General features: G+C 41.0%; 1 protein-coding gene across 6 annotated transcripts in view; it reads right to left on the reverse strand.

Annotated features, from left to right (window-relative positions):
* Nucleotides 1-25,743, reverse strand: part of macrod2 (mono-ADP ribosylhydrolase 2) — a 393,930-nt gene that overhangs the window by 118,996 nt on the left and 249,191 nt on the right. For all 6 annotated transcript variants that reach the window (XM_046402692.1, XM_046402691.1, XM_046402693.1 and 3 more), the window contains one exon: nucleotides 6,694-6,815. In XM_046402692.1, the coding sequence (XP_046258648.1) occupies nucleotides 6,694-6,815 (122 nt within the window). The remainder of the gene's footprint in view (nucleotides 1-6,693; nucleotides 6,816-25,743) is intronic.

The raw sequence follows: 25,743 nt of genomic DNA on the forward strand, positions 1-25,743 counted from the left end.
TACATTAATCTAGGACAGTGCTGCTGTAATTTCTCTCACAGAACATCGAGGTGGAGAAGCCTTTGTAGGAGACATGGGTTCATCTTTCCTATGATTGCTATGGACTTCCTGTGCTTGTAATCAAGATGCTAGAATGCTCACATCAATTCACTCCATACAGGCACTCTCGAGATCACCTCTTCAATCCCCTTCAACTGTGATTACCCCTCTCGAGATGTGTGGAAATGTCACATTTTACATATCCTAATATTTCACTTCACATAAAGTTGAGCAGTTTTCCCTAGAGTGAAGGGAATGTCAAGGGAAGTTGATGTGATGGTTCTGTCCCCTTTACACAGAAATGAAGCTCCTCCTGCTGTGGTTGCCTCCCTCTGAATCAGGGCGCTGGGGTAATTGGGGTTCCAATGGCCATTAAACTTAGACTAGGTGGCAGACCACCACAACCACTATCAGCATAATTGGATCTAATTGGCCCAGTGTTGCCAATGATTCGGATCAGACAAATAGCAGTGGCTAATTTAAATGGCGACGTGACCTTTTGAAAGCTTCAGTCTAATTAACCTTTGGAGATGCATGCAGGTACTGTACGTGGTGGTGGGTTACAAGCGGTGACTGGCTGACTGGCCGCAGAGAGGGCTGGGTTATAATCTCATATTTCAGGTAATCACTGACTGGGGGAACACCATGTGAAATCCTCTGCAGCACATAATGTAGGCCTGTTGGATTGATTTTTCCCTCATTCCACTGAATCAACTGGAATTACACTGTGATGAACAATGCTAGAATGCTAGTGCTAGTAGTGTTAACATAACACATTTTCATTATGGTTACTTTTACATTTGAGACAAAAAAATGGGTCAAATAAAACCATATCCACCTGATATCAGAGGTAAGTTTTAGCATTTTCTCTTTATTTCACAGTGTTTAGTCTTTTGTTATTGTCAGTGACTTACTAGGCTTTATCTTTACGCTGCATAGCGCAGCAGTAAAAATTACATGAAAGTGTGCAGACTGCTAAAAACTGAGACTTAGTAGAGTCTCGGACATACATGAACAACAGACTGTTCACTTTGAAAACTAGGCTGTATAATGGGAACTGGCTGTGAAGGTCTGTATAAAGTCCACATTTCATCTGCAAATTGAGTTCCCCAAATATTGCCATAAAGAAAATGAGCTTGGATTCAGTTACGGAGGAATTTAAAGTATGAACTAAATGAATACTAGCTGATACAGACACAAAGACCAACTGCATTGTGTAAGCAGATCAGGAGTAAACCTCTCATTCTTCTATCTCAATTATTTGCACGGTTTACTTTGCTGAGATCAGAAGCGAAGTATATGCACAATCAAGCCTCTATACTTCTACCAGCCATAATATAATTACATCTGGGGCCGCTTGCACTCGTGGACAGTAATTTACGGGAAAGGGCAGAGAAATGGACAGAGGAAAAGTTGGGGAAGATTTGTTCAGCGCATAAATGAAAATTAATTAATCACTTGGGGAGTCAGCACACCAAAATGGAACAAGGTGGAGTACAAAGTCATTTAGCTTGATATGAAAATATTTGGAAACATAAATACCTCCAGTGCACTTAAATACAGCAGTAAAAAAAAAAAAATTTCAAATATCATCAGTGACCTACATTAAAGAAAAGATGGAACAATAAAAGTTATTTACAGCATTATTACTGAGAACAGAGGAGATGCTTTTAAAACTGGTCGGCCAAAACAGAATCTACAATAAGGTCAAAGTCAATTTGCCTTGCAAATCCTCGTGTGTTGTCTATCTTTAAGACACCTTGGGGGCATGGTCACTTATCCTACCGATACAGTTTTTGTTTCTTCTTCACTTGCTGTCCCCACCATTTGAAACAGGTTATCTACTAGTGGACTATCAGCTGTCATCTTCAAGCAGGGTGTGCATGCTGATGTGTCACTGCAAGATACCGTTTGCAGGAATGCATTTTGGGAAAAACGAATGGGAACTAACACTCCTAGCAGCTTTGGAATGAGCCCACAGAGAAGGGTGGCTAATCCTATCATTCTACACCATTCATCTCCGATCCACTTGGCTTTCAGCATTTTTCTCAACGGGCAATTTGTGGCTTCCCTGCTGGATCTCCTCAAAGCCAGTGTGTTATGACTACAAAACACTTCCAGGGCCGCTTGGGAGTCAAAGAGGAGGACACTAAATGCAGTCTGCGACCCTGTCACTGTCCATGCTGACAGCTGCCAGCCCACTGCACGCTGACAGAAATAGCTTAATGAGAGATACTTTCCGAAAAACATCAAATTGTGGCCTGTCATTGTCAAATTAGTAGCAAAAAGGAGGCTCAGTTGCCCACGAGATCATTAGTCAACAGCTAAAATGCTTGCTGTATCTTTATGCTACATCCCCTTGAGACTAAAATCTTACTTATTTTGTCTCAACAAAACACTCCCCAAAGACTCAAAAGGAAAGCTAAATTAAATGAAACAATAATGATGTTTTGGGTAAACATGGCTATTCTTTTCTTCTAAAGGTCACAGTCTAAGGGGTGTTTAATATGCCTCTAAAATGAAACAGAGGCTAAGGCTGAATGGCTTCCAGATGGTGGCGTACCCCTTCACACAGTCTGCCTGTTTCTGCCTGACAGACGCTATGCGTGCTTCCAGGGAAGAATCTGAGCAGTCTTCCATGACTAACCGAGACAGGGGACCTGCATTAACCGTCTCCCCAGTTCCATTTACTGTATGGCTTTCCAGCTCTTTGGAGAGGAGGTCTCCCAGGGTCCGATTGCACACAGATACAGTACACAGATACACACAAGTACATTGTTAAAATGCACATACACATAGGTGAATAAGTTTTCTTTCAGCAGACACAAAAATCTAATCTTGATTGGAAGAAATATTTGTTCAAGATAACATGAGTGACAGGTCTCAGATTGTGGTTAAAAATCTGCATGTCTTAAGCACTGCATGACACCCTAACACACAAATAAATTGCACAAAAGTTTTTATTCAGTCCATTGTCTTCTGAAAATTCTGTGAACACAATAATGTGGGACTGCTGAGTAGTGAGTTTCTCCTATAATCTCAGCTCTCCAAACAAAACCATAATGACATGGCATTCTCTTTATAGCAGAACAACCACGATGAGACCTTTTTAATATGTCCTGGCTCAAGCAAATATTGATAGGCTGCTAGAACATCTTCCCTTCTATTGATCAGCGAGGCAGTGCTATTATCACAATTCATGTCTAGAGTCAAGCCACAAAAAATCCATATGTCTATCTATATTTCCTCTTCAGCTCCTCACCTGGGCCTCCTTTGGAAGCAAACAGCTTACTGTAGTGTAACAAGCACTGAGCAGAGGAGGGGGCTGTTTCTCAATGTGCAGCTCATCGTCCCAGAGCTGCAGCTTCACTCACAGGCTGCACAGCTCCCATGGCTCCCCTGTGTGATGCTGCAAAGCTGGCATGTCAACTGAAGCACAAGAGTCTTCTCTGAGCAAAGAGCTTTGCAACATCAAACGCACATTCGCATATGGCTCAGAAAGATACACGTAAATGGTGTGAAGTATGTATGCACGAAGGCATATTCCAGCATGTGCTGAACACAAATGAATTGACAAACAACTCAATAGGCCATCCAGCCACTTGATATTTATCCAGAGACTGAGACAGAGTGAGGGTGTGAAAGCCTACACCACTCCAGATAACTTTCAGCTTCAATGTGGGGATTAAACGGCCAGCTTCTTGGCTCAAGTAGACCATCATTTTTCATCTGAAGGCCATCAGTGAAGCTCAGAACTGCATCCTTGGCTTGCAGTTTAACCTTTGGTTTAGTCATATAAACATTTGACATTTCTGCCAATATGGGATTTCTAAACTTTAGTGCAGAGCTGATTATTTAACGGAACAATTAATGCAGAACATTTTGAATGTTATTAAAAAGCAAATAAAATGTGCAGTTCTCTTGCCTGGGACATTTTAGGTACTTTGCAAATGTACCCAGTTATCTCTTAAAATTAACACAAACAAACAAACAAAAAAAAGAAAAACAGGGATCTAACTGATCCACTGTCTGAGCTGTCCCACAGGGAAGATTTTATGGATATTCACTGTTACTTCCAGTTTTATTTCATAGTAATGGTAAAAACTCAACCTAGAAACTTAGAAACAACCCCTAAACTCAGCTAGGAATAGCCTCAGGTTGCCTAAAAGTCGCATTTTCCAGCCTTCTCAGTTCCGTCCCAGTAGAACTGTAAATCAGTTCAACACTGATCACTTAGGGACAGAAGAAGTTCTTCTATCTAATTTCTGACTTCTGGGGATGTTATTGTAGTAAATGTTCAGTCATGCACACTGAGATACCCTAAGGTAAAGGAAATGCATGAGCGATGAAATTCAGTGGTACTCTCTGTAAACTCCCTGTCTCGACATGCTACAGTCATGACTCATGAGACGACTGTGGTAGCCCTGCTGTTTTGTAGCCTAAAGGGTGGCTTTGAGCTCTAAGAAACCAGGATTAACTATCAAGCTGTGCTTCTTTTTAATCTTTTATGCTCAAGTTTATTTTGTGTTAGGCTTTGTTTTGACTCCTATTCCTTTGTAATGCCCTGGAATCCCCATTAGGGAGCCAGCCGTCTAGGATTCCCAAATGTAACCCCCCCCTGTTTTGCCCACTTTGTAGACCCACTTGGCGGAGTGTCCTTCTTCGGTGGGATCTCTTGTTTCTCTCACACAGAAAGCTCATAGTAAGACCTCTTTAGATGAGTCAAAATGAGCTTAGTGCCGATCAGCTAACCAAAAACTTGGACTCACTGTTCTTCGTGCCAGGCCAAACTCTGTGTTAATAAAGAATTAGGACCAGATAACCCTTGGAGCCACTCTTCAAGTAAGTCTTGCATATCAAGGATGGACTAAAACTAAATCAAGGCCACATCCTTGCTAGAAGAAATAGCTATTTCCTTTTTGCTTTTGGTAAAAAGGCTTTCTGTTGTCCTTGCAGGAAGCAGAGGCGAAATGGACTGTGGCTAAGATAATGCATTGACTTTGCTCATCCTGCAAGGCCAGTCAATCACAGAACACCACTGTTTGCACTGAAGGCCTGTTCAACACTTAGCAGCTGTATAAATACATTAGACGGGGTCCAGACAGCTCCCAGTAAAAACAGAAACTCTGTTTCTTATAAATATATGGATTATTGGATAAATAAATCAAGAGAGATAGGCCTAAACTAAATAAATCTTTGGAATGTGCCAGAAACAAAGCAAGGACTGGAAGTTTTGCAGATGAAAACAGAAAGCTGTGTTGGCAATGAGGCCTGAGGGGCTCGGTGCTCGGAGCCTGCCTACCGTCTGCCCATGAACCTTGGAGCTCACCAGATGAACTTATTCTATTGTGCAAATGACATTTTGATGTAATGCCATACTTTAATGCAGGCATGTCAAACTGGTCCACAGGAGGGCCGGTGTGGCTGCAGGTTTTCTTTCCAACCAAGTAGCAGCACACCAGACTTGACTCATTTAATCAACTGATCTCCGTCTTCAGACAGTTGATTGGTCGAACGGTGTGCTCTTGGTTGGTTGGCACAAAAACCTGCAGCCACACCGGCCCTCCTGTGGACCGGTTTGACACATGTGCTTTAATGTCATACTGGCTTATCATACCACAGTGGATGAGACTGTTATTAGAGAAGTTTAAAGACAAGTGTGCATGCTGCTGATTTGATAAAACTTCAAAACATTTACCAGAACAACTTCAGTCATTTGGGTTCACAATCCATTTAATTGCTACCTCAAGGTGTCTGTCGCACTCACAATAAGTCATCAACAGAGCAGGAATTTGTCACAATCATCTTTAATGAAACTGGCACTCATCTATGTCTCATCTCTCTGTTGGTAAGTACTTCCATTGATTGGCCTCTGATGAGGCTGCAGGGCAGTAGGTTGGTGCAGAAAATGTGATTTGTGGCTATGTGGTGTGATACTGATTTGTTTACCCTCTGTGGGCAGGGCAAATCCATATATCACATGGACCAGACTGAATCATATAGTCCAGCACAGGCTAGAAGCCATGTGAATGATCGGCCGCTGCCAGCTCTGGATTGTGTGAGCATTGTCTCGTCTAAAGCCCTTATGATTAAGCCATATTCAGCACACTAAACCTTGTGCTTTTAAAAAGAAAATGCTTCTTAGAGAGGTGGTAAAGACATCTCAAATTACCCTTTGGGCGTTTGTACATTTATTTTCTTGGAAACAAAGAAGGTCACAGTTTTATAACCTAAATGTGGCTTCCCAAATAATAACAGAGGAAATACTGTGCAGTTATTTGCAGCGGCAATATGGAGAGGTGGATACACAAGCCTGCCTTTCATTTAATCACAAGCCAAAGTAGTCTACATGAAAAGCCTTCATTTGACAAACATGAAACATTACCATTTTGTTGTGTTCTCTCTTGCTTTTGTTTAAATAAAGAAGATTAAGGCTTTTCAGAACTGTAACGAAAATGAAAGATGCTAAATCCTTTTGTTCTTGTACCTTTTCCAAATTTCCTAAAAATTTCAAACACAGCTTTTCTCACTGAAGGCTTACTCACTGTCAAACAAAAACACAGACGCATATAATTTATTTCTTTCGTGCTGCACAGAACAGAGAAAATTTTCTCCTTAGATGAGTGTGAGCGTGATACGGCGTACGGTACTCACCACAGTGCTCAAGCCATGCTCCTTCATCAGCCTGAGGGAGTTCTGGTAGCAGGAGGTGAGGTCATTGTTCTCGGTAGGGCCCACATGACCTCTGGCCACCGGGCCCACGGTGTGGATCACATCTGTCAGAGGGGGACAAGAAACACAGCTAATTTCAGCACAGCCTACTTCTAGCAAGGTCACATAGTTGGCAGTATTTCTAGTAGTGCCACAGAGTGAGGGGTAAATTCAGGGTTGTAAAACCTTTTAGCTGTGCAGCTTGTAAGCTTTAGTTGTCCATGTAGCTAAGCAGTTGAGCAAATGGTTTTAAAATCTGCAAAATCATATGGAAAATACGATAAAGTTCGTCTTTGCAGTGAGACAATGGGGACGACATGAACAATCCACTGCTTGAAATGAATGCATTTATTCAGTAAATGAAACAGTAGCTTAGATAGAAAATCAATTACAAGATTCTTTTATGCTATCTACTCAAATATTCATATCTCTCCCTGTACTCTCTTTCCCTTCGCATAGTAATGTCTTTACCTGTCAGTCACTGGTCTCCTTGTCTGGCCTGGCCAGACTACAGAATGCAGCTTCTTAATAGAATCAACGGAGTGCTGACAGGAAAATAAGGGAATCTAAGCAGTGACTTGACAGATACATAATCTTCTGCATTCTGCTTGACCACCCTTGGCTTTCTCAGTGTTGGACAGGACACGTCAACATCAACATACAAGAAGTAACTCAGCATCACCTACAGAGCATTCCAGAGAGGTGCACCACAGCTGTCGCATTTACACAGACTGACTGCATGGCTGCTAATGACAAAGTAAATAGTAATTAATTAATAAACAAGTCTCTTCTGTATGTATTAAAATGCTTTATACGTGATAACTCCTCAAAAAGGTCATCAAGGTTTTAATTCATTAAACCATGAATGATGAATGTTTTTCTGTTTATTCAACAGCGGACTCTCTCAGCGTGCAAAATAGCAGTTGTCGACTCCATTCAGCAGTATTGGCTGGTAAATCTAAATTCATGGCCCATTAAATATGGATCAACTGTGACTCATACATTTGCAATTTAACGCATCAAGTCCCCATTTCTGTGCACTAAAATATTAAACCCTGTTTAAGTATGAATACTGAGAATTCAGACCTGGTTCAGGTGAGGGCAAGCGAGGAAAGCACAGCAGCAGCAGCCTTTGTTTTAAAATGCAGTCACCTGAAGTGTTTTGTTTTTTTTTTAAACACCTAACTGCACCGTTTACTTAAAATAGAGAACATTTACCCTCACTTCCTTACAGAATAAATGTAAGCTATGTTATTGCTCTACATTACATAAATCATTTATAGATTAAATTTAGTTCTCAGTTGTATGTCTGGTTCCTTAATGGTCAGGATGATAAAATGCATGGGGAACCACTACAATCAAGTGGCTTTCACTGGTGTTGCTTAACAGGTGAGACTTTGTGTTTGGTAGAGGTAAGAAACAAGGGCTTTGAGTGATCCCCAGCTCAGCTGAGGTTGGGCTGTAATGAGAAAGAAGCTGTTTCAAGTATTGTCTTTTTCCAGAATAGCAGGCCAAAAGTTGCATAGCACAATGTGGTTATAATGGGACACGTGGTAAGTTGTTTTTCGTGCATAATTCATGAAGTTCTTCACTACGAGAACGGAAACATGCCAATTAGAATGTGGGCAAGCGCCAAACACCAGACTACTGGTGAATTCATGAAAATTTAAACAGTTCTTATCTCACCAGTACCAATGTCTCCACTCGCATCTTCAGCACTTCCACATCAAATAAATATTTATACAGCTGTGTTTGTCTAAGGTGAAAGACATATTTCACTTTGTAACTAAGGAGGGATATTACAGGAAAGACAGTTAGTTGCTGCAGAGCTCTAAAACACTCTGGCAGCTGCTTCAGTATCTCTGTAAACACAAATGACCTCTCTACCCTTGCAGTCTTGGAGGAACTGAGGTTATTTGTTTTGTTTAAAGGAAAAGACACAGACACAAACAACAAAATCCAGTGATGCTGACCGCAATGAGGTGCTACAGGCCATTAAGCTGCTGTAAATTTATAACAATTTTATTGAATCGTAATTGTTCAAAGATTGTGACCACGGAGCGAAAAGGTCTTCTGCATGCATACTGAAGTACAAATAATAATTAAAGTAATATATATAAATAGAGGCATGTCTGTGTATTAGCTATGAGCAATTTAACTGTGAAGACACCCTTGCCTAAAGGTTAGGACTCCCTTTAAGCATAAAAAATACTTTATCTGAAGAGTCAGAAAAGGGTTATTTATGACTGTAGTGTTTTCAAAACACAAATTATATGAAGATGGTTTCTGCAACATAACAGTATGAACTCTGGCAGAAAATCAATTTTTTTTTTTTTTTTTTAACATCACTGATGTTTTTCTCCAGGTGGAAACCTCAGCTTTAATCATTATTTGAATGCTGACAGACACATCTGAGTGTATCAGTGTTTCTACTTTGCTTTCGAGCACATCTCGACACATGCATACCATTATCTGTGGGCAGCCTTCATACAAGAGGCACATAAATCTCTCTCTTAGTGAGGTTGAAAAGATTAGTAGTGGCCCTTGTGCACTTGAGCTTGGCTTGATTGCAGGGGTTTGATAACAGATGCAGAAAACAAGAGAAATATCCTGATGAAATACAATAAAGGATGCTGTTGTTTAATATGCTGAAACGAAATTAATCGGTCAATATGAGAACATTTAAAGTCTTAACACAGAAAGTAAAACCCTGCAACCTGACCTGACCTGTTTAAAAAAATGAATTCACTTGTTATATACATATACGCATATGTTTATAAATACATATGCGTATATAGGGCAGTGAGGTGGTTAGCTCTGTCACCTCACAGCAAGAGGGTTTTTTACATTGGCACTAGGTGCATGTGTGTGTGTGTGTGTGTGTGAGCGTGTGATTGTCTGGTGATCAGTCCAGAGTGTATCCCACCTCTCACCCATAATCTGCTGGGAAAGGTTCCAGCCCCCCAGCAATCCTGATGGATAAGCAGTATAGAAAGTGGATGGATGGATGGGTGATACATATCCCAATGGCAAGGAAATAAAAAGCCAACGATTTCATAATTTACCGGTGAAGAAACAGAACAGAACTACAGAGGCCAAATTAGAGAACTGTTTGCTCTGAGCATACAAAATAAGTCATTAAGGATTTTAACGGGACTCTTCCTTATCACACATTCCACAAAATCCCCACTGCACACACCTCCTTTAAGAGCCTTGCCTCGCCAATTCCACGAGGAGTTAATGAGCTTGCATTCCCACCTATGTTTTTTAACAGCTTTTCCTCACAATATCTCCACTGAAATTGTTCATTGCAGTCTCTTGTAGCTTAGGGCTACAAGGTCAGTAACACAATTGAGCCAGCAAAGACTGATGATTGCCATTCAAACCGTGCTTCCTGCCCACATGAGCCCCTAGGCTCTGCAAAGAAACACAAACAAAAAGAACAAAACAAAAACAATCCCACAGGTTTATTCCTTTTTAGGGGTCAAGGGATAATTGTTTTTAACCTCCAAAATAATTAGAAGTAAATTAAATACCATAAAAAGACTGATATTAACCACAAGTCACAAAGTGAAACATGAAGAATTTATTTTGCTCTGTGACCACTCACAAGTTTGCTACTAACTACTCGAACAGGGATGCAGTGGAGTCTTTACAATTGTTGACATTTTCATTCAAAATGGAGGAAATAAACCGGTATGTGAATTATGCCTGTCTGCTCTAATGTAAAATGATTAGCACACATTTGTCTCACCAATTCTTGCAAGTCAATAAAAAAAGCACTGAAATGAGGAAACATGTAACAAGCTGCAAAGTCAACAGGGAAATATTTTTCTTTTTTGTTCAGAACTGTTGTGCCAATAAATTATTTGGTCACATTTACTCAAATCTTATTCAAGCAAAGACCAGCCCCATGTATATGTATGTGGCTTATCTTTTCCCTCTAGTTTGCTGGGGAGAGTGCCATGTTTCTGTAATAGCACAGACTCTGGAGATTAATGGAGCAAGTAAGAAAAAGGCAAGAATGCTTTCAAATGTTTACCTATCAGGTGCAGAGTGCAAGTAACAACAGAAGTGCAAGTGCAAGACATAATTCTCAAGTGTGCTTCTCACATTGGACTGAACTTAATCTTTATTTAATCCTGAACACTGTCACTTCCTGAAACTGAATTCAGGGCTACTGCTTTGTTTTGCAGGTACTGGTACCTGCTGGTAAGTGGAGCTGAGAGGATCTTTTTCTCACACCTGCCCCTCTGGGTTGGGCTTCCAGAGAGGCATGAAGGGCTGCCCCTCAGGGAGTTTCACTCTCTGTGAGCTGGACTTCTTGCATCCTTCTTTTTTTGTTTGTTGCATCATCTAAAATGCTTTATGCCATATTTTCACTCACCCACACACTTTGGGCCTGACTGATATCTCTCCTACCAACACAATCTATCAGATAGCTACAGCATTTATTAATTTAAGTGAAAAATTAATTACTGACTGATACCTGTGTGTAGCCTCCCTTTTTGTTGCCATCCTTGAGCCAGGTGGCAAAGGTATTTGTTATAGAACTGATAGATGATCAAGTTATAAAGCCTGAATTATCTATAACAATGTTGCTACAAATCCAGAGAGCAAATCTGCGTTAATCACTGGGATTACTGGGAACTGCTGGGACTCATTAAGACTTACAAACAGACCTTCATAAAGTCTGATGCATCTTGAATGAGCAGCCATCATTTTCCGTGAAAGAGGGGACATTTGTTTAAAGCAACATTTAAAATGAATTTCGTTCCTGAACAATGAAGAGAGGATGTCAGGATCCTCTCCAGACATTAAAGGACACTTAAAGAAACCAAACACTAAAGGAAACCGTTAAAGGAAAACTGTGATGCGGCACATATTTTCTTAATGTAGACCTATTCAGATGTCAAACATATCTTGACATATTCCTCTAAATTGCATGGGTCTTCCAGAGTACTGTGCAGCTACATTATGTAGGAAAACATAAATATCAGATCAGCTCCTGACAAGTGATTTTCAGTAAGACCGGTCTGATCGGGATGGACTGGACATAAAATGACCCCTTACCACACCAACCACGGAGCATGTGTGTGAACATCTTAAGACAAGCTTACTGAAATATTCTTCAGCCGAGTAACTACCAAGGGGATGTGCTCACTTCAAAGACGCCACTTTCTTAGCAACTAAAAAATCTTTTGAAATATCGAGACTTCATTTAGAAGTGCTGTGCTATTTCAGAGAGGGACTGGCACTTCATAGCCTAATCAATCTTTAATTTTTAGTTACTGACTTTGGGGCAGCTTTACCATTCCACACGGTAACAATTCCAAAGGGCTGAAAACGAAAGAAAAAATATATATATTCACTGTAGTGTCGCCGCTCCTGAATAGTTCCTTCCAACAACTGTTGTACCAAACAGATATGTGGACATGGGAGCCTCATTTAGGTCTATTATAACTCACAAGAGCAAGCAGACAATAATCAAACTGCCTCCGTGCTGCCCACGGCAATTATCTTCTATGCTTAAGAATCAACAAAGCACATAATGACTTACAGTCCATTAAGAAATTCAGCCAATATTGAATTTAAATGCAGCCACCATTTTAATGGGTTTAGCCAGATCTTGTATGGAGAGTTGGCTGTAGGCTTATTAGTTCACGAGGGTCTTGCTAGTGGAATTAAGTGTCTCTATAAAGTTCTATGACTGATGCTGAAACTCAGTGACTGCATTTCATGGACAGCACTCTTGATTTCACTGTGGTGACAGAGCTGTTTTTAAATTATTTTAAAGTCAAGAAGTAGCTCAGTGATTTTCCAACTCTGATTGTTAAGGGCTCATCAGCACAACAAAAATGCTGAAGTGATTTAAATTTATTGTTATACACAGTTTCCTAATTAAGGAAAAAAGTTATTTGCATAATAATATCAGTAAAAGCACCACCACAAAGAGTATTGGGTCTATTATGAAAATTGCTCCTGAGGAAGTGAATCGCAGCTGGCTAAAGCATGAAACCATGTGACTTCTGAAATCCAGGAGAAGATGTTTGGTGTTGTCCAACAACTGCCTGTCTTACGTAATAAGGCTTGATTTAGAAAGACGTTACAGTGTAATGCATCAGGGCAAATTGAAGAAAGAAAATCAATAACGCAACACTCATCTGTCGTCTGTGTGCCATGAATATTGACTTTCTTTTGTTGTTTTTTTTTCCTTCAAAATCATAAGCAAAACAAAAAGGAAAGCAAAACACAGGAGAGCAGAAGAGCAGGGTAATGAAGCACACACACGGTAGAAATCTGCTGCTGTAATGCGTATGTACGTGTTGAAATGTTTCAAGAACGTTTCACTTCCAGCCAAACTCTAATCTGCGATGTTGAATGAGGTATTTTCCCTTGAAATAGCAGTTTCTGTACGTTTACAGAAGAAAATACACTTATAGTAATATATATATATATATATATATATATATATACTGTATACTGCATACCTTTAGTAATTTATTTTAATTGTTAACCGCCTGAAACAAAAAGAGACTTTCAGGCTTATCTGTTATTACTACCATCATTGGAAGTAGGAGCAGTAGTACTTGCTGCAATAGTACTAATAACAGTAATAATAGGCGGTATTAAGCAAGTTTTATTAATGCCATATACTGCAGTAAACTCGATTCTCTATGATTTAATGCTCTTCTTAAACATTGTTTAGCATTGCCAACCAGTCAAAATAAACCATTGATTCTTTAACATTTCTCTGCATGCTGGTTTGTATTAATGACTGCTTCCACACATCTTACCATGACAGCAAATAAGTGCTAGTCATTGTGAACTGAAAGGACAAGTCTATCTTTTGTCAATCATGAAGCTGTCTCTTCAAAGCATTCAAAGGCCCATGGAAAAAGAGAGAGAGAGAGAGAGAGAGAGAGAGATTGCATCTCATTTGAAAAGGCTCTCCAGCGTTTCCTATTTCTTCATCTCCACATGTAACTCATTGTCAGTGTTTCAGAGCAGTACACGGCATGTTATGGAGTTGGGCAGGTGAGGAGCCACCTGCATTAACACAGGAGTTCCAAGCATAGTGAATATCACAGAGCAATTCTGCACAGGGTTGGGTTTTTATTTCACCTACTGAGCAACTTAAAAATACAAGACAGCATGAGAGGTTGCAGAGAGAAAGGACACATGTTGCCGGGCAGGGTTGATGAGCAGCAACATTTTTTTCTACTACATGATGTGACCTGGCTTTTTATCCATACAAATGACTGAGCCAGATTTCAAAAGATAAATCAGACACTGGCATGCCTGTGCTCAAATGTTAACAAAAAGACATGACTGTGGGCCATGGCCAGGTCGTAGTGTGGAGAGAGCGTGTGTGAACGCATATTCCAGCAGTCATGGAACAAAAATCTGTGAACACAGTCACATTGTAAGAACCTGTCTCACTTATGGGGACAAAATGCCAGTCCCCACAATGTAACTCATTAAATATTAGGGTGAAGACTTGCTTTAAGGTTAGGTTGAGGTTAGGGTTGGATTAAGCTAGTTGGATTAGGCAAGTAAAGTTTATTGTTATGGTCAGGTGGTGGTAAACCTGGTTAAGTCTGTGTAATGTCCCCAAAAGTGATGGAAACACGACTGTGTGTGTGTGTGTGTATGTATGTTTGCGGTATGTTGCGTGGGTGACAGAGTTGAGGTCTGGGCACTGAAATCAGGTTAGTATGGCTCCCTGATTGTTCATTGATGGCTCAGTGATAATGGAGTTCAGCAATAGTCAGACTGACTATCGAGAGCACAAATCCCGGTGGGTCGGTCGCTGGGGGCTCTTGAGTGTGTCAGTGAGGTGGGGATGGTGGACTCCCAGCGGGCTGATGGTCCAGGACCATTTTTTTTAGTCCCAGTCTGTCTCTGGATTTCAACATCAATCAGGTGAGTGCATTTGTATTTCCTCATCTCCAAAGTAGGTGTGTTCACCATACCGTTCCTTGTACAAACCGTGCGAGGCAAACAACAGCAAGTGTAAGTTCAGATAAAGGCCAAATCACCCAATGCAATTATAACTGTATGTACGAATTGTATATACAGTTGATGCAAGCCACTCAAATATTACCCACAAGAGTGACCACATTTCCAGTAATTAAGTGTATTTTGCCGTGATTGCTTGCCCGGACCCTCTCAGCATGCACACAGCTGTTCCCATGTTGGTCGCAGAGGATTACTAAATGAAGAATGCACACCCACTCGGACGTGGAACTGGCGTTGTCATGGTGACAGAGTGTGCAGAGTGATCCCCTGACGCTGAAGCTCCAGCCTGAAAGAGGGGGCTTTTTGCAGACCTGAAATCACTTGCTGCATGCCGAGCCGATACAGTTGTTACTGCATTAATATTCCCTTCTTTAAAAATGGATTAGGGGTGTCTTAGTGATTATTCATACACTTGGCTTTCAAAGAGCTTTTCCATTGTGAGCATCATTGAGATTCTGTCACACTTAAACAGACTAAGGGGTAAAGAGCGTGAGACAAGCAGTTACAAAGGATGATGACAGAGCATCACACACACGTGCAATATGACAGGAATGTTTGTGCTGACTGTGACACAATAATTATCTAACACAAACCTTCATACAGAACAAGAATAGCTACCATTTTCACTGGTATTTTTTGTGCACAGATCGTACTCATTAGGCCCAGTACATTCAGTTAATGTTTTTTTCAGTGCGACAGGAGGTGACTCTGACTGACTGACTTTGAGACTTTGTGTACGTGTGTGTGTGTGTGTTAGAGAGAGAGGGAGTATGGCATTGGCCTCATACTGGACAAGAACATTGGGAGGTGATGGCTGTTTTGCTGTACACATGCTGTAAGAATGGCGCTGGCAGTGTCTACAGGGACGACAGGGCCCAGAGTAAAGACAGAGGGAGAAAGTCACTGAGCTGCTCTGCCAGCTGTTTCCACTGCTCTGGGCTTTCTGTAACATTCCTCTAAGCTTGAATGAGCTGCCAGGTGACACCGCTCTCAACAGCTCTCGCTAGTTCAGTTGCTTGCTCTTTTTTCAGCTTTTTAAAGCACTTTCTGAGTGTTTTGAATAAAATGTGAGTGTGAGAGTAGTTTAGTAATGCGCAAGGTGAGACTGACGGTGAGTGAGTCAGACGCCCATATTTTGTAGACTTACAGAAAGAAGACTATGCCAAGACAACACGATCTGACATGAAGCAATGCACACAGGTGAATATACATGAGAGAACAAGAGTCTGTATTTTCAAAAACATCAGCGTGTTTTAAAGATCCCCTCAGCACATGCATTAAGCCATACATTAAAAGTTGCTATGTGTCTAACATGGTTTTTGGAGAAAACAATGTAATTACCACCTTAAACTGAACACAAGACGCTGGAGGTTTCACATTTCCACATCACAACTGTGTATGCTGAATACTGGACCGATTTGTCATGTTAAAAATCATGCCTGTGAGGCTGCTTCTTTAAATCAAATTTTCAGTGAGCACAGGGAAAATGCACACTTTCAGCCATGAATGTGAATGCAGTCTTTTAGTGTGAGACTCTGCACATACAAGATTCTACCAAGTGAAGCTTTAACATTCAAATGTAGCAACAAGAAGAAATTGGAAAGATATTTTGACAACAGACACATAATCGCTTCTGCTGAGCAAACCGTGAGTGAGCGAAAGATAATGTAGCTATGCTGTCACATCAGCTTGTCACTTCCTCTGCATCCACAGGTCTTGATTTGTTTGTAGTGTCTCTGCAGGTGTGACATGACAATGTGGTGATGTAGTTCAGAGTCAGCATGCGCTGTTGCTGTTGTGTGAGAGAGGTAAAAGCCCAGGTGGGCAACATCAACCACAGTCATGTTGTGAGGAAGAGTACAATTTTGATTTTCCTATACGACAAGGGCCCCTTCAGAAACTTTCAGGTGTGGTGTGGGTAATTCTGATGGGGCTGGCAACAAACAGGCTGGTCGCCTAAATTTGAATTCAACCGATGTAATAAATCCAGGCACATACAGAGGGGATCTACAAAATTTATTGTTCACTTTCTGGCTTCCCTGCAGCAAGGTGCACTGTCATGGCAGAGCTCTAAAAGCATCCTGCATTAAAACAACAAAGTAACCTTCTTTTAAAGCTCTGTTTGTTATGTATTAAATATACAAAGCAAACCCAATACAGCTTCGGTACAACCTTTCATCTCTGCCACTAAGCATTAGACTGTGATGTTGTTATCTGACTTCAGCTGGGTCTCATCATTTCTCTGATTAGGGCACCAAACAGCCAGGGCAGTACATCATAATTCTACGGGGGGTCTGTATGAGCAGGTCCTTGAGCTGGAGAGTTGAGCTTCATGAATCTTTCAAATGTCACGAAGGTTTGCACACACACACACGCACAAAGTTGTGGAGGCGCAGCTGCAGGGAGACTGAAAGTGATGTGGCCTTCACAGATGCTGTTACCCGTCATTTCAATTAAGACATATGCGCCTGACGTGGACTTGATGGAGAAAGACACCAAGGGTGGAGAGATTAAGCATGCTCTCATTCCTGCGACATGTGCCACACACTCTCCAAATTATCCTAATGACATTAATTATAAAGCCACATTTAAGTCTGTATTTGGGTAAGTAAGGGTTGGGGAATGGGAAAAAACAGTATTGTGAGAAAATATTGTTTTTTAGCCAGCAGATGTTTGACCAGCAAACAACCAGTTTTGTTAATTCAAGGAGTTTTTGCTCTAATGCTAATCTAATTTTTCTTCAATGTCATGTAATTACACTTACGGTCCCTATGAATAAATGTACAGGAACTCAAAAAAAACAAACAAAAAAACTATCTAGTGTGCATCTAGACATTTTAATAACAACTGACAGCGATGGTGCGTTTGTTCATAAATATAAAATGGAGCTAAAGATGATCAAAATGGTCTATTAGCTTTTGATGTCTATCCTGGTTTCAGCTGAATCTATGCCCTCGTTTGCTTCCAAAAGACTTGAGAAAGTGAGTTGCTTTATAATATAGCCTGAAGCAAAATAAATATTTTGGTTAATCAGATAATAACTTTTGGCCTTTTGCGCTTACAAATGAGCGATGAACTCTGCAATCTTGGCAAGTGAAGACTCAAGCGTGGCCCTGAAGCACTGAGAAGGACAGTTTTCTCTTTTTTCCCTTATTTTTGGAGTTCAAAGTAATATGATAATGCCACAAGGCCTTTGAAAATCTTGTTACTACATATCAAAAAAATTGTCAGACAGTTGCTAACATGCTGACGTTCACAAGGCTTGCAATAAGAAAAAACTGCAAGGGGCTGCATCATCTCACGCCCAAAGAGCTGCTCCCTGGAGCTGGACTGAGGCCTGTCTTCATGTGAAGTGGTTATTTAATCTGGCCATGTTCCAGAAAGTACTTGTGCATCTTGTCTGTCTAAATAACAGTGCTATTTGTACTAGTTGTGTGCGAATCAGCCGAAAGAGGACAGGGCCCCATCACAAATGGCTTTGCTCTCTTTCAGAAAATGCCTTATTAATTTCTTGATGTACTGGAGAATGTCCTTTACACAATAAAAAAAGGTTGAGCGTGGATAACATAGAAGTACTGGGCAGCGACCTTCAGGAACAACTTTAAAGTCAAAACTAGTCGGGTCAACCCTTTTACCCCGTTTTCCGCACTGTGTCTGGCAGGAGCTGGTGACGCTTAGGTTCCTTTCAGTGAGAAGCTTTACCAAACAGACAGCCCACTTATCAACTCCTTTCACATCCAGGGTGCCACTCATTACTCATGTATTCATAGCCTGTGCAGTTTAATTACGAGACTAATCACAACAAACTATCTCCTTCACTAGTGAGGCAGCCTGGCTAATGTAGGCCTGAGGGATTCAGTGCGGCTAATCAGTTCGATGTTAGCTGTTCTCTTCAAGATTACCACTGCAGCTACACAGTATTTTGTGCACATTGTTTTAATTTTGACCAACAATTTTATGACACACTGAGAGAAGACATTTGTGTATTTGCAAAAAGAAAATCTGCATATGGTCAATATTTAATAATAAACACTCATTTTCACAAAAAACAAATGCAAACTCAACACCGATTGGACTGGGAGTCGAGCGTTGGCTCTTCTTCGCAAGCCATCAAACCACTGTTGCCAGCCCACCACAATAGCAGCAATCAGAAAAATCTTATCTCTTTATCTGCATCACCTTTGGGCACTTTGGTAGTTCAGAGTACCACCTCCCTGAAATGACAGACAAATGAGTATGGAGGTCTTATTTTTCCTAGAGACTTCAGACAGTGGAACTGGGGTATGGCCCCATTACAGCTCCATCTGTGAGGGCCACCAGAGCAGACTCTTATCTGTGTCTGTTTCAGGCACCTCCACTGACATAAAAAAAAAAAAAACAAAAAAAAACAAGGACCCACGCAGCCAGTGCAGTCTCACAGGACCTGGGTTCTATAAGATACACTCCACCATGGACTCATACACATACAAGACAGATTATCTACAACAACATAAAAAAAAACAAAACTTGCCCATCATTGTGAGGTACCACTGACAGGTTCTGTGAGAGGGCCCCATCGAAATAAATAGAGGTCATTCCCTGAGTCCTCTCTTCTTTCAGCCCTCCCCTCTAAACACCCACAGAGACAGTTTCAGGGCCCCATGTGGATGAAGAAGAACTGTGACCAACCTCCTCCAGGGAGGGAGACTTGACAAAAAGAAGGCACCTACCTAGCAGTGGTACACCTGCTACCTAACACTTCAAAGGACAGAGAACACACATACACAGTGTGCTGTGCATGCAATGCCACCAAAAGCTACATGAAACATAGTCTTATGGGAATACATTACTTGGACTATAACATATGGCCACATGGCGAGGCACAGATCAGACATGTTGGAATACAGCTGAAGTTACCACACAATGTGTACTGTACACGTGCACTGGGTGCTGATGCTTTGGATTGATGGTATAGTAAAATCTCATTAGGTGTCGTGTTGGAAACAGGCCCAGTGTTGTCTCTCTCTCAATTCTCCTTCTCTTTTGTCTTTTTTTCTTTGCCTTTGTTAAGTCTCTCTTTCCCCTACAATTATTCCTGTCTGTCTGTCTCTCAGAGGCATTGTAAATGAAATCCGTTAAGCTACTGAATTTAGCAAAGGTTTTGGTCTTGAAAAATACAAGGTCATGCATAGCATCGGCCGGCTCCCCACCTGCTTTACTGCAATTTGTTTGCTGTGTGTATTTATCACAGATGCAGCCATTTCTGCACTGAGGGCTGTGCCACGCTGTGCATACGCTCACTTTGTTACCCCCGACAGAAATGTCTCACCAGGGAGAAGCCTTTAGTAGAGCACATATAAACTCTTGCCTTTTAGTGGCATGGGAAATGCTGAAATACATGCATTTATGGGGCCTGTTTATGGGCGCTATACTAAACTCAGAGTTTGACCTTGCCATTGCTTAGCACAGGCTTGCGCAAAGCAGTGGCAAGCAGTGAAAAGTGAAAACAATGGATAATTAATGTTCTTTCTTCCCATTCTAAGAGTGGTTTATACACTATATAGACAAAAGTATTGGGACATGTGATTGGACATTAATGATATTGCATTCTAAATATATAGACAGCTTCATAACTATAACAGCTTCCACTGTTCTGGGAAGACTTTTCTGTGTTTCCCACAGTGTTTCTGTGGGAATATTTGCCCATTCATAAAGTACAGCATATGTGAGGTCAGGCACTGGTGTTGGACAAAAAAGCCTGGAACTGTTCCAGTTCATCCCAAAGGTGTTGGATGGGGTTGAGGTCAGGGTTCTGTGTGGGCCAGTCAAGTTCTTCCACATCAAACTCAAACTCAAACACAAACTCATCCAGTCATGTCTTTATGGACTTTGCTTTGTGCACTGAGGCACAGTCATGCTGGAATAGAAAAGGGCCTTACCCAACGTATTGTCACAAAATTGGTAGCATAGCACTGTCCAAAATGTCTTGGTACACTGAAGCATTAAGATTTTCCTTCTCTGGGAGTAAGGGGCTGACCCCAACCCTGGAAAAACAGCCCTGTACCACACCTGAATTCCACAATAAAGATGTATGTTCCAATACTTTTGTCCACATAATGTATATGTGGTCATGTCATCAGACAGGGTACATTACAAATGTAAAAAAATCAAAAATATATTTTTATATAGTACAGAAAATGAGTTTTGGTTAGAAGTCTAGATGTAAATCGGCTGGAGTGGTCTGTTCTTTAGCAACTTGTTGGCCTTGTTGCACCAAGCTGCACCAGTCAGTCATCAGATAATGAAAGAAAGCAGGAGATATCAGACCGCCAATAGATCTCTCAGCAGACCTGCATTAATGCTACTAATGGCACAGTTCACTTTAGGGTGAGCTTTTGATGACACAGGCTGATGTTTCCATATGTTCAACAAACATGGGGGGGGCCCCGTACAACCGGGTCAAGCATGAATACTGTGGGCAGTGTTGGTCCGAGTGCAGCAGCATGATGGACGGTCTATAATTCATAGCAGTCCAGCCTTTCGCACAACAATCTCTTGTTCTTGAGTTTTTTGGCAATCAAAGCCACATGCTGCATGAACATTTATCTTACTTTCACAAAAATGTGGGTTTAATGAGATAATTTGGGGTGCTATGCCAGACTGATGTGGCAGAAGAGCTTCAATGTGTGGTCTCTTCACAAGCAAAGTCCAGGTCAGGCCAGGGGTATGAGAACTAGTTAGTTGTAAGTAATAAATGGCACAGGCTGACTATTTTAGCTGACACATATACTGGAGAGCAAGAAAAATTACTGTGGGACCTTAGTGCTAGATGGAAGACACAGAACAATGAAGGAGAAATGTTTCTTACCCCCAAGTTGCAGAAGATGAGCTGAGCAACCAGCCATCAGTTTCACCCCAGCTAAGAGAGATCATTTAGCACACAAGCAGGTCTCCCTTTTTGCCAGATCCCACAGATGCCTTCTACTACCACAGTGACCTTTAAAATATGCTTCACCATCTGATTTTAGTTTTAAGCCTGATATATGGAACCACCAATAGCGAGAAGTAGTGAGAAATGAGATGGAGAGAGGAAAAAATGGGAGAGATGCATATAAAAATCCAGGTTATACAGATATACATAGCAGCCACAGCTTTTCGTATCCGTGGAGAATCAATTGAAATTCATGTTATCAAAAACCTTTCCTTCCAAACAGTACCACAGAAGTTTATAAAAACCGTGATTTTGTTTCAGGTATCAAAGAACAGCCGAACAAACACTGTTTTCAATTCAGGTATGTCTGGGCAGTCAGACCATGTGGAACAGAAGGCTTGTAAAAGCTGAGAGGATTCTCTTTTAGCAGAAAGACAAAAAATAAAAACAACCTCTTAAATCTACCCAAAAGCAGCCAAAAACACACAGACACATCAGCCAGATAGCACTTCTTCAAAGCAAACCCGTTCAGGATATGAAATGAAATGATGAAGAGCAGGTGAAAAACATTGCACACATCAGTGCTGCTGCTCAGACAGAGCTGAAAATAGTTCTCCACACCTGACTGGAGAGACAGCGAGAGAATCTAAAGGATGGACAGCAATTCGAGGCTGCTGTCAGTCTGCCTCTACACTTCAGGATAAATGATAGAAGAGGATGAGTTTTACACTCCAAAGCCCCACAGCTGGCAATTATATAACTCAGTAAGGTGAGGTAAAGATGATGCAAGTAGTAGGATATGGATACATTTATAACTTCATTAAGCACTAAGAGTTACTGGCAGTGTAAATTGTCTGTGAGATATCTGAAGCATATCCCAAAGCTCAGGCTGTCAACCTATAAAGAATATGTTTTACTCACTCTTTCCTTCAGCAAGTTATAAAATAATACTAACTACATTGTCTATATAACACATTTCAAAATTAACACGTGCTTTAAAATCGAGCTTCCACGATGAGTTGATTAATCAATTAGTCGATGGAAACTAAAATTACACTATATAGACAAAAGTATTGGACCGACAGGGACTAAGTGCGTGGACATTGGTGTGGAGTTGGATGCCCTTTTGCGGCTGTGGCAGCTTCCATTTTTCTGGGAAAGCTTTCCATGGGATTCCACGGGAGTTGAGCTCTTCCACAGCAAACTCACCTAACCCAACTTTTAAGGGCGCTATACTTACAAATGGTTGTTTTAAACAATGGATAATTAATGTTCTTTATACACTTTAGAAGCAAAAATATTGGGACTGACCATTTCACCTGCTGGGACACTAATGACATTCGATTCTAAATACATAGGCAGGATTTTGGAGTGTTTCAGTGGGAATTTTTCCCTATTCATGCAGTAGAGCATTTGTGAGGTCAGGCACTGATGTTGGAAGATAAGGTCTTGCTCACAGTCTCTGTTCCAGTCCATCCCCATACCACACCTGAATTCAACAACACAGAGGTGTGTCCCAATACTTTTGTATAGTGTAGTTTCCAAATATTTTGATATTTCCAGCTTCAGAAATGTGAGAAGTTACTCATTTTCATTTAGTAAATGAAGGGTGCTTGGGTTTGGACTGTTGTTTTGACAAAATAAAATATTTAAAATGTTTTGAGAAATTGCAATATTTTTTTATAGACATTTTATAGTCCAAATGATTAATGGTGAAAATAATCAGCAGAATCGATAGTGACAATAATAGTTAGCGACAGCACTACTTTATTGTGAAGACAAAGACTAAAAGTAAATAAAATTCAGTAAATAAACACCACAAAATATAAAATTATTTAAACAATTAAAATAACAATTAAAAAAATAAAGGCATCTGCAGGTGAACCCCCAGGCAGGGAGGTCCACAGCTGAGGAGCACAGACAGCAAAGGCTTAGTGACCCTTAGGCAGCTCGCAGCAATTTAGCAGATCCCTTCACTTAGCACGTGTTAAATAAGTTGCAGTCTTTGGATGTTTCCCTGCTTTGAGAAGAATAAAGTCCATTGCAATACTGAAGTCGAGCAGAGCAAAACTCCAAAGAGACCTCCAAAGAGGCATGGTATTAAAAAGATCCTATTCCACATGCATCATTGAAATACTGTGGAAGCTGGCCTGGGGCACTTTTGATGGTTACACTGAATATGTATGACACTGCATTGCCTTTAAAAAATGCAACATAAACAATAAGGATACATCTACAAACACCCTTGTGTGTCAGAGAAGCAGCATCCACCTTCGGTTTTCCTTTGCTCGCATTACTTACTTTGGATTTCAAACCAATTAATTCAAATCAGTTGAATACAATTTATTTACATAGCACCAAGTCAAAAAAATTGTATATGTCAATGTATCCATAGCATTAAACAGCATGATCTCTCTCGCTGTGATTACCATGTTGTCATAGAAACAGTAGCCACAGTAATCACAGTCGGCCAACACAGTGGGATTCATAGCTCAGATGTGTTGCTGTACAATACAGTATAATCGTACGAGGCCTCAAATATGCAACTATACATATGTAACTATGCATATTCTGCATTCATACTGTATGCCTTGTACAGGATGATGCAGGCTGAGCAAGTATAAACATAATTCTTATTATTATGCAGTGTCTGAGGAAGCATCCAGTAATAAATGAGGAATTACGACTCTGTGCAGATCTAATCTTACGGGTTGTTTACAAAGTACTGATCCTACGAGACACTTGATCAATGGCTACTTCTTCAGCACTGTCAGTGACATCATGTGTAAACAGTGAGTGCTGCAGTGGTTGTGTGTGAGAGAAGACTGGAGGCAGGGGCCTTTCTCCCATGTTGAGACTTGGATGAAGATTTTGTGCAAATACAGCAAAAAGCCTGTGACAGCGTGCTTAATTATTTTTGGCTGAAGCAGGCCCTGCCACTGCCTGGTTTTGCCCAGCAGTGCCTGCCTCTCAGGGGGGCAGAGGCGTGCTGCCATCTGGGGGTGTGTCTACCCCTGCCTTGTTAGCATAAACCTAACTACAGATTCAAGAAATTACCTCTGAGACGTCTCCAAAACACACACAGATCTGTAGCTATAGTAAATACACTGTCCTTACTGCAGTTCTCATAAATAAACAGATAACATACCATTTTCACCTTGCAGTAGCTGCAGTGGAGAGTAAAATGGAAAGGTAACCTCAGTGGACGTGAAAATGAAATATGAGAGTGTAAAATGGGGGTAAATGCACTTGCTGGTGTTTTCTTCAAGCATCTGCTAAGGTGGGGTGTGACATTGCTGAGGTAGGCTACTGGAAGGGCACAATGTCTCCCTGATGACTTAAGGAGGAAGTTTCTCTCACTTGCACATTGCTCTCCACACAGCAGTGGGTACCAATACATTTCCTAGAGCTTTCAACACCTTTCACAATGTATTGCAAGACAAAAACTGTTTGTTTTCCTGAGTCTGTCCTCAGTGGAAGTTGCAGCCCCAAATGAGAAGAGGGGAAAACAAAGGTTATTGCTTTATGTTTTCTTGCCATACAATAAGTAAACCATTTCCTCCCCTGTCTTCTCTTAGCTCCCACTGCGCCAAGAGAAGAAGCAGGTTGCCTGATGATGCCATGCGTCCACCACTGACCTGGGAAATAAATCCTTTAACAGGTGGCTAGCATGGAGGGGAAGGGCTAAATCAGCAGCACACCTTCCTGCTGCCGGGGAGGCTGGCTGTTTTATGTGCTTTAATTACACAGTCCTCCAAAACCTTCAACCACTGCCCTTGATACACCCTTCGATTCTAAGGAGCAAAACAGATACACAAATGCAATGGTGCACACACAAGCTTTCCACCATCGATGTAATCATTTCAGCTCACATGTCAGGTGTGGGGTTAATACAGTGTAACATAGAGGTGTGGGAGAGTTGCTGGTATATCAGCTACAGTTGTGTGTAATATTCACACTGAATCTTCACAGACAGCTAGAAAATAGTGAATGGTGAATGAAAATAGCGACATGGATACCTGCATGCTTCTATTCATTGATATAGTTTCTGAATGATACCA

This window comes from Scatophagus argus, chromosome 10, assembly GCF_020382885.2.
Source record: "Scatophagus argus isolate fScaArg1 chromosome 10, fScaArg1.pri, whole genome shotgun sequence".
Taxonomy (NCBI): Eukaryota; Metazoa; Chordata; class Actinopteri; family Scatophagidae; genus Scatophagus; species Scatophagus argus.